The 9,230-nt window shown below is 45.8% G+C and overlaps 1 protein-coding gene across 1 annotated transcript; it reads left to right on the forward strand.

Moving 5' to 3' along the window:
• The first annotated feature begins 4,480 nt into the window (after positions 1-4,480).
• LOC123175961 (uncharacterized) lies at positions 4,481-6,068 on the forward strand. The gene has a single exon (XM_044590400.1). The coding sequence runs from the start codon at positions 4,571-4,573 to the stop codon at positions 5,324-5,326; it is 756 nt and encodes a 251-aa protein (XP_044446335.1). The 5' UTR covers positions 4,481-4,570; the 3' UTR covers positions 5,327-6,068.
• The last annotated feature ends 3,162 nt before the right edge of the window (positions 6,069-9,230 follow it).

Here is a 9,230-nt window from a genome sequence, read left to right on the forward strand (position 1 = left end):
TCTGAATATTCATCACGGGTTGACTTTCGGTCTGTCGAGTCTTCCTTAAAAACTCTCATCTCAGGTGGTGTATATGGTGGGAACTCTCTCTATGATATATTCGATCGTCGGTGATGGTCGCTCCTCCCTTCGTCCCCGAGTGCATTACACAAAATTGTCTAGCACACGGGAACGAAGGAGAAGCGACCCACACGACAACAGTCGGGATTCTTCATCTCTGACATTTGCGACCGTCGGTGATTGTCGCTCTTATCTTCCTTCCCGTGCATTACCAAAAGATCTATCACAAGAAAGAAGAGGAAGAGCGACACCCACGACAACAGTCAGCATTCTTCTTCTCTCATATATGGTGAACACTCCTTCAATGTTTTTCACTGTCATGTATGCACCCAACAGACTTAACGTCAACCCAAAATGTCGTTTAATGCTCTTTCTGACAAAATCAATGCACTCGATATTTCCTACATTCTAGCACAAGCCATGCTAAAATTCACGAAAAAATCCAGCATGACCTTTGCTAAAAAGGACATATCAAGCGCCTAAAATTTGTTGGAATAGAAATTAATCAATACTCTAGCAAAATATAGGCCACTCTGAGGTGTTCCCTGCAGACATAGGCCACTTGGGCAAGCACATATCTTATTTGGCTACATCATCATCATCGACATCAAAGACATGGGGATTTGGCTGCTCTCACCTCAAGGTCGAAGGGGGTCGTTGACGGAGACGACGACGGGGATGATGTAGGGGCTCCTTGATTCCTGCAAAAACAAAATATAAACCCTATAAGCTATCAAGTAAACATTATTATGCTGATTCAAAAGACCTACATTTACTAAAAATTTAATATATCTTATAACCCGAATATTTCATTTGGTTAAGAAGCATAACTGATGTGCGGCGTCTGCGGGCGACGGTGACAGGGACGGCGACCAGAGAGTGTGAGTAAGAGTGTGTGCTGCGGGAGAGGGAAACGGGCGGGACGGTCGGGGCATAGGATAAGGTGGTTTTAGCAGTAGCTCGGGAGGGCAAAAAGAGATGTAGCTAAAATTTTAGTTGTAGCGCATTTATAGGAAAAGCGCTACTGCTAAGGCTAAGCTTGTAAAAAAACAACAAAATAATATTGGTCATCAAAGGTTTTTTTGTGTAGAATCTAAATTATCAGTATGAATCCTCACCAGTTTAGGAACCGGTGAAGATTCATATTGCGGCAACAAATCCTACACATAGAGTTTAATAAAGACCAAGTGGTTGTGAATGTTCGAGAAGTAACATATTTAAGGTGGTAAACACCTTGTTAGCGGAGCGAGGTGGGACTAAACTAAGTTCCAAGGAGGAGACTAAATTTAGGAGTAGCGAGGGTTGGTGAAAAGCACTACTGCTAAATGCAATAGCAGCAGCGCACTTTCACGAAACGCGCTACTATATATTATACCTAGTCTGGCGGCAACCTCGTACCAACTATAGTAGTAGCCCCTTTTAGTGGAGACAAGCTACTGCTACCTGGAGATCAGTAGAGCGGCTTTTATTCACGCGCTACCTAAGTAGCAGTAGCGTCCTATTTTAAACTGCGCTGCTGATAAGGTTCTGTGTATAAGGTTTTCCCTAGTAGTGGGCCAAGTCTAACGGTGGCTTGGTACTGTCCATACGAGATTAATCAAGACATGAAAGCCTCAAAATAATGAAATGATGGACAAATGTAATGAAAGGGCATATATGGAACTACTTGAAGGCGATATGGTGCGCAGGCCACAAGTTGGAGACATGTTGATCTGTATTCTCCATAATGGAGATGGGCGGACTCTCCTGTTTTATGCTATTTTAGCTCAAAGTGAGGAGTAAGTGTCCTAGATACCTAGTACTTCTCGTGTGCAACAACGATGATGACTTATTGTTTGTTAGTGTTGGTTATACTTATGATCATGTGTACTATATTCTTAAATGAGTACTATGATGATGTGGAGGCGGCCTTAATTATGTATTGTTATGTGCTACGTGATGATGAGTTATTATATATATGATTATGGATGATGAGTTGTTATATTATTGTGGTCGAAGAAACGAATCTAAGTGAGCAAGTTGAATTAGTACGTAGGACGATACGATTATGTTGTATCATCCTACTAATTCAACTTGCTCACTTGGCTCCATCCCCTTTAATCTAATCTATGCTTCTTCCACAACCTCTACATTGCTAATGTATAAAAAAGTTATAAAGGTTTATAAATACAGCATAAATGTAAAGAAAATAAAAGAAATATGCAATAGTAGCAGCAGCACACGGAAAAGCTAGGAGCTTCTGGTATTTAGTAGCAGTGCGGGCGGAAAACGCATTGCTGATAATGCCAATTAGCAGTAGCGCTGGTTAATACACGCTATTGCCAAAAGTAAGCTGTAGTGCCTTACCAGTAGCGCCTTCCCCCGCGCTACTGATAGGCCTTTTGCACGTGTTACTGTTAGGATTTTCCCTAGTAGTGTTATGTAGGACTTCGTTGAACTCGCCGATACAGATCCATGGCCGAGGGTTAACACTAACTATGGATTTTAGCATATACCAAGCTTTGAACCTCTCTCCAACTTGCGCCTCACCATAGAAGCATCTAAGTCTCCACTCGGCATGGTTGGGCATCGCCACTTTTGCATCCACATGATACTCGGAATACCTGAACACATCCAGTTTTAATCCATCATTCCAAAATAGATCAATGCCACAGCTGCGGCCAGAGCTACTAACAACATAAGCGTGATTAAAACCTAAAGTACCAGCAAGACTCTCGACCTGTTCTTTTGAAATTTGAGTTTCTTCGATTCATAGCACGGTCGGGGCAAATTGCATCGCTAGATAGTGAGGCTCTCAAATTGCCGCAGATTTGCCCGCGCCGCGACAATTCGAACATAGGAGATTCATTGTGCCTGGTGATCCTCTACGTGGGATGTCGCCGATCGTGCATCAAATTGTTTTTCTGGAACAGCGCCCTACTTCAGGTTGTTCTTGTCTCTGGGTTGACATGCAGTCTCTTCGGATCTTGCCTTGATGATGGACTAGCCGGCACCGTCGGAGGAACATCGGCCAAAGTGTTTTCTAAAGTCGGTGAAGAACCATAACGACACCTCCCTTCTGTTGGCCAGAAGCTCTCTTCCTACTATCTCCTACATCATCCATCACTGCATCTGGGTCAGCACCGTCAGGGTTTTCATTTTCAACACCTTCGGGATGGTCAGGAGACATGCAAGTCCAGCTGATCGGCCACCATGGCGTCCACCGCGGCGCCCCCTTCCACGTCCAGGCTCTGCTCCCACACGCATGTTCAAAGAGGCCCTGAGCTCCTTAAAGTATAGTGTAGAAGGCGGGTGAATACCATCACCATGCTCCTTGTATACATGCCCAAGATGCCCACAAATGGCACACCAAACTGGTAAGCGCTCGTATTTGACATGGTAAATCTGGCGCTTGCCATCACGGATCATGGACACATCGTTTTCAAGGGTTTGTGCACATTGATCTTGACCTAGACCTGGTAGAAGTTCCCAGCAAAATGTTTCGTTATGTTTTCCGTGAACAAAACCTCTCCCACCTTAGCTGCTAAAGGCTCCACTGGATGTGCATGTAAAGTCTGGAACATTGTGGATCTGTATCAAGATATCCAGAATATAAAGGTTCACCTCCGTTGGCTTGGTGATCCCATCATAGGGGGTGATGATGACGGCGTTTCCTCTCAAATTCCACGGCCCCTCTTGCATCACACTTTCCCAGTCCCCAAGGCAGAAGAATTGCAAAGTGTAGAGGTTATCCTCGAGAGGACGAAACTTCACGTCATGTGCCAGATCCCACGCTGCCCGCACGTTCTTGAAAAAACAAAATTGGCTATAGGGCTTATCAATATGCACCCTCGCCACAGCCATCCATCCAGTCGCGTCCGGTGACGCCTCCTTCTCATCAAAGACGACGTCGTCGAGATCCTCTTCCCGAAGCCCCAACTCAGACATCATCTTCTCTACTTCTGACGCAGAGCTAGAACCTGACGCCTCCTTGGCCTTCGATCCCATTGCTGCTAAAACATGAACCCTAGCATGAGGAAACTCTTAGATCGGGCTTTTGAAGCGAACCCTAACTCTCGAAAACACCTGCAGGGGGCAGGCCAAGGCCGGGAAGTGATGCTAGATCACCCCTTGATCAGCCCGAGCCGGCCAAACCTGCAAGGGAACGGAGGAGGGGAGGTGAAGTGCTAGACGGCGGCGGGAATCGCCTCCGGGAGAAAACAAAACGCTAGCTAGAGGGGAAAAAGCGCAACAAGTGTGGACGGTACTCGTTGCAGCGCAAGAACGAAGAGCACGTGGGCCGATCGTTGACAGCTGTGGGTCCATCCTGTACCATTGGGCCCCGTGCATTAAGAGACCGGCCGGCATGGAAATCTGGGGAGTAACGTTATAAAATAAAATGAGCAAGCGAGCCCGAGCACCACTACGAGTTTTCGTTGGAGTTACTTACTGAGCAGTGAGCACCTACTACCAAGTACCAACTGCTACCACATCTAGCTATCGTAAGCAAAAAGTGAGTGAGGGAACCAAAATGGCGGAGGCCATCGTCGGCCCGCTGCTGAGCAAGCTCCAGGAGCTGGCCCTGAGCGAGGGGAGGGCGCTGGTTGCCGTCAGCGGCGAAATCGGGAACCTCCGCGACAAGCTCATGTGGCTGCTGGCCTTTCTTCAGGAGGCCGACCCCCGGCGCCGCACCCGCGCCAGCGAGCTCATGCGCGTGCTTGTGCGCCAGACCCGCGACGCCGCGTTCAGCGCCGAGGACGCCGTCGACGAGTACGTCTTCCGCGTCGACCTGTCTCGGTACCCCAGTTGGTCCCGCGCCATCCTCGGCTTCCTCGCTGGCTCCACCACACAGCTCCTCGTCCGGCACAGGCTCTCCGGTGAGATCGCGGCCATAAACGGCCGGCTCGAGGAGATCATCAAGAACAAGGAGAAGTACAGGCTGGAGGACTCCGCCGCCGTATCATCGGTGCGAACGTGGACCGCCTCTGCTGCCTCCTCAAGTGTCTCACTCACCTGGTCAGCCTTCCCCTGCACTGTCACTTGCCAAGTTTATCTTTATCATCGATCTGCATATGTGCTGAAGTATAAAAGTACACCGATCTGCCATCTTTTTAGTTTAAATTTACTGAATGGACTGGAGCACAAGAGGCCAATGAGGTCGACTAAGCTTTGCAGTTTTGTAGCAGGGTTAATATTACCGAGAGCCGTCTATCCGATATTGAGATCTGTAAACAATTCCATATTTTTTTTTCTGAGCTCTGTTAGGGTCGCTAATAGCATGCTATAGTGTGTAGATAATTGTCTCGCTAAATAAATCAGTGTATAATCTTTCGCTAATAACATGTTATAGCGCGCTATAGCACGCTAATAGCATATTTTATGAGCCGGCGCTATTTTGTATAGCACGCTATTTTTTCATTGAAGCAAACACTATAGTTTTTTTTAACTTGGTGAACGAATTATTAAAGAGTCAGTTACACCACTGTTGCTAGTCCTTGGCATGAATGATCACTTTAGTGCTATAAGTTGTGGTGTACATTAAAATGGTGCAAGAACTTCGCTTTGTGATGCAAATACAGTAGGAAACTCGTTTTTATACATTCTTGGTGCTGACAAGGCATGACAGCATTGGCATGGGGCCGTTATCAGTGACCAAACGATGGGAACAGGGTGTCTGGCCTGCTCTTTCACAACAAAAAGAAACTTTATTTTTTATTTTTTCGCACAAAAATAACATTGGGAGGCCCGCATTAAGAGTAAAAATAGTGCCTACAGGGAGGCCCACAAGTTTTGCCTAACAACATAAATTAAAACTCTGAACTCAAATTTAAAAAAAAAGCAGTCAAACCAACGACCTCCTATCCCGATAGTGCAAACCAATACCCGACGATGATTGTTTCTTATACATAGGCTAATGGTTCTTTTATGCTAAGGCCACATTTCTATTCTTTAGAAAATATAATATTTTACTTATAAATGTGCACATGATTTTTCGTGAAGCATAAATATTTGTTTCCCTAAAAGTACATAAACATTTTTCTAAAATCATGAATATATTGCCTTTATATTTTATTAAAAGTGTTAGTTTGAATTATACAAAAAATTATTTTAAGAAATATTCATAAATTTAAAAATACTAACGTCGTTTAGAAAGGTTAAATAGTTGAACAAAAATAAATAACAATAAGTTGTCCAAGGAACAAGAAAACGCTAAAAAAGATAAAGCTCTTACGTGAGGTCACCCGGCATTTCTAATAAATTATTTAGCCTTGTAAAACTATATTAGTATGTATTCAAATATATTTAACCTTTCTAAATATATATATATATATATATATTCATATATTTTTTTTTGTTTTTACTAAATATTTATGCAGTATATAAATTTTTTCATGTTTTTGAAAATGTTTACGAGTTTTAGGAAGAATTTTAGGGAAAAATACTTAAGATTTATGAAAAATCAAGTGCAACACTTATAGGTCAAAAATTAGATTGTCTATGGAATATATAAGTGGTCTCAATATACAATAGCCTATTAAGCAAACAAATTTTGGTGGGTTGGTAGTTAATCTTGTATTCCTGGAATCTTCAGGTCCCTGGTTCGAGCCCCTTGGGTACCTTTTTCATTTGAGTTAAAATATTTAATTTACGCTGTGAATGTCACATTGGCTGTTTTGGGGAGCAACTAATTAACGAGTGCTCCTTTGGGAGCCTCGCAACTATCAGCGCCACTTGGCGCGCTCTCAGCTATTCGCCACATGTTGCGCTCCGGGCGCTCCCTCCTATTTTTCCGCACGCGTTTTCGGCTTTTTAAACGGTTTCTTTTCTGGTTTTTTTTATGTTTTGGTTTTTCACCGGTCTTCCCTAGCTTTTCGACCAAAAAAATATTTTTGTTGCGCAAAAAAGCGCATTTTTTCCACGAGAGTCACGGTTGCGCTTTCGCGAGAGGGACGGCCGTGCCTCTTGGAAACGGAAAAAAAACGTGTTTTCTGTATTTTTTCCTTTCGCGAGAGGCACGCTTTTGCTTCTGCGAGAGACACGGTTGTGCTTTAGCGAGAGTCACGGCCGTGCCTCCTCGGAACGAAAAAAAACACGTTTTCTGTTTTTCTTTTCTTTCGCGAGAGGCATGGTTTTGCTTGCGCGAGAGGCACGGCCGTGCCTCTTTCGGAAAGGGAAAAAAATGCGTTTTCTGTTTTTTCTTCTTTGGCGAGGGACACGGTTTTGCTTCGGTGAGAGGCACGGTTGTGCTTTCACGAGAGGCACGGGCATGCCTCTTTCGAAAAGGAAAAAAAACGGGTTTTTTGTTTTTTTTTCTTTCACGAGAGGCACGGTTTTGCTTCCGCGAGAGGCACGGTTGTGATTTCGTCAAAGGCATGAGCGTGCCTCTTTCGGAAAGGGGAAAAAAAATCCGTGTTCCCGATTCGGTTTTTTCGTTGGTTTTTTGGTCCGGTTTTTCGTGAAAAAATAAGTTCGTCAAAACCTATCAACATGGCATCTAGTTTTGAAGATCTCGATGCGAGCAATCCAACAGCGAAAGCGGTTCGAGATTTGGACGCACGGTTTAAGAGATACAACGTTTTGAATAAACGGATCTACGAAAAAGGGAAAACACTCAGGTTGCGACAAGTGGCGCGCATGCAACACGCCACTTGTCACAACATGGAAAAGTTGGAGTGATCTCGGCAAGAAATACTCCTCAATTAGTGATTTCCTTGTTTTGGTTAGGTGCGCAACATGCGGGTTCTAGGTTTGAAGCCCCGTCGGTACTATTTTTTCTCAATGCAATTTGTGCTATTTTTGACAAGTGGGCCTGCAAGCGTTATTTTGCGAAGTTCTTTTTTGCAAAAACAGCAGGTCACACGCCCTGTCCCCTGACCGCTCACTGACATCAGGCCCATGCCACGCTGGCAAGCCTCATCGACGCCGTGAACTTGTACAAATGAATTTATATGCACCGTATTTGCACCGCGAAGCTAAGTTTTTGCATCACTTCAATATACAACATAATTTGTAGCACTAAATGACCATTCATGCCAGGTTCTAACACTGATGATGTAACTGATTCATTATTAAACCATAGTTAACAATTTTTAGATCAACATTTTTTTTTGAAAAAGGAGGATATACCCCCAGCCTCTACATTTAGACGATGCATGTAACCATTCTATTAATTGTTCACAAAGACCACCATCTTGACAACACACATTTTGCTACTCCTATCCCTTGATGAAGGCGTGCCAAATGTCCCAGCCTAATACCAAACAGACATCACACCACATCCTAACATCTAAAGCCGGATGCCCCAACCAAGCCACAATGTTGGAACTGGGTCACACACTGGTCTGGCGCTCATAAGTTCCCGCCACCTCCAACCGCCGATCCATCTCTAGACCAGGTAATGACGCACCTACCTTGCCAGGCCTGCCATCGACGCTACCATGGCGTCAGACAAAGCCACCATCCTGCACCTATCCATCAACACGCACCCATCGCCGAAACTCCGCAGCGCCATGCCGTCGTGATCCGCCATCGGCCTTGCGGTAGATGTAACGCCACTCCTCCTCTTGTTACCTCCAACCATCACTTGCCCCAAAACGATGCCCCCAGTAGGGGAAGAGATACTGAGAACGCCATCATCATCCGATCCGGGAGACCCAGATCTAGGGTTTCCCACGGAGCATCCTGAGCCTGGTGACGCAAACTGCAACGATGATGCCTCGACAAGGAAACGACATCAAAGACGCCGCCATAGCAGGCGCGGTTTTCATTGGCAGTTGAACCACCGGTCGTGCGCCGCCGGCGTCGTTGCTCCCTTCAACCGAAGCAAACTCCAAAACGATGCCACTAAGAGGGACTACGATGCAAAAAGCACCGCCATCGCTCGATCCCAAGGAGATCTAGGGTTTCCCCCGAAACTACCCACGCTGACAAGGACCAGACAAGGATGGAATCCCACAGACCCGCCCAGCTGCCGACGTGTCGCACCCACCACCGCGCCGACCACGACCCCGAGACCAAGCCCACGTCTGGGCCCAGATCTGCCTGCGCCGCCGCTGATCCGGTCACGCCGCCGCTTATCCGGTGACGCTGTCGCCGTCCTTGGCGATCGCGACGCCCACGACCGAGATCGAGATCGAGATCAAGATGATCCCGACCGAAACCCCGGCACCAGCGCCGCCAAGACGTGGCAC

The sequence above is a fragment of the Triticum aestivum genome, unplaced genomic scaffold (genome assembly GCF_018294505.1).
Source record: "Triticum aestivum cultivar Chinese Spring unplaced genomic scaffold, IWGSC CS RefSeq v2.1 scaffold174505, whole genome shotgun sequence".
In the NCBI taxonomy this organism is placed as follows: Eukaryota; Viridiplantae; Streptophyta; class Magnoliopsida; order Poales; family Poaceae; genus Triticum; species Triticum aestivum.

What these genes read in the sequence shown, in the direction of transcription:
- LOC123175961 (XM_044590400.1), top strand. Translation starts at nt 4,571, where the DNA reads ATGGCGGAGGCCATCGTCGGCCCGCTGCTGAGCAAGCTCCAGGAGCTG.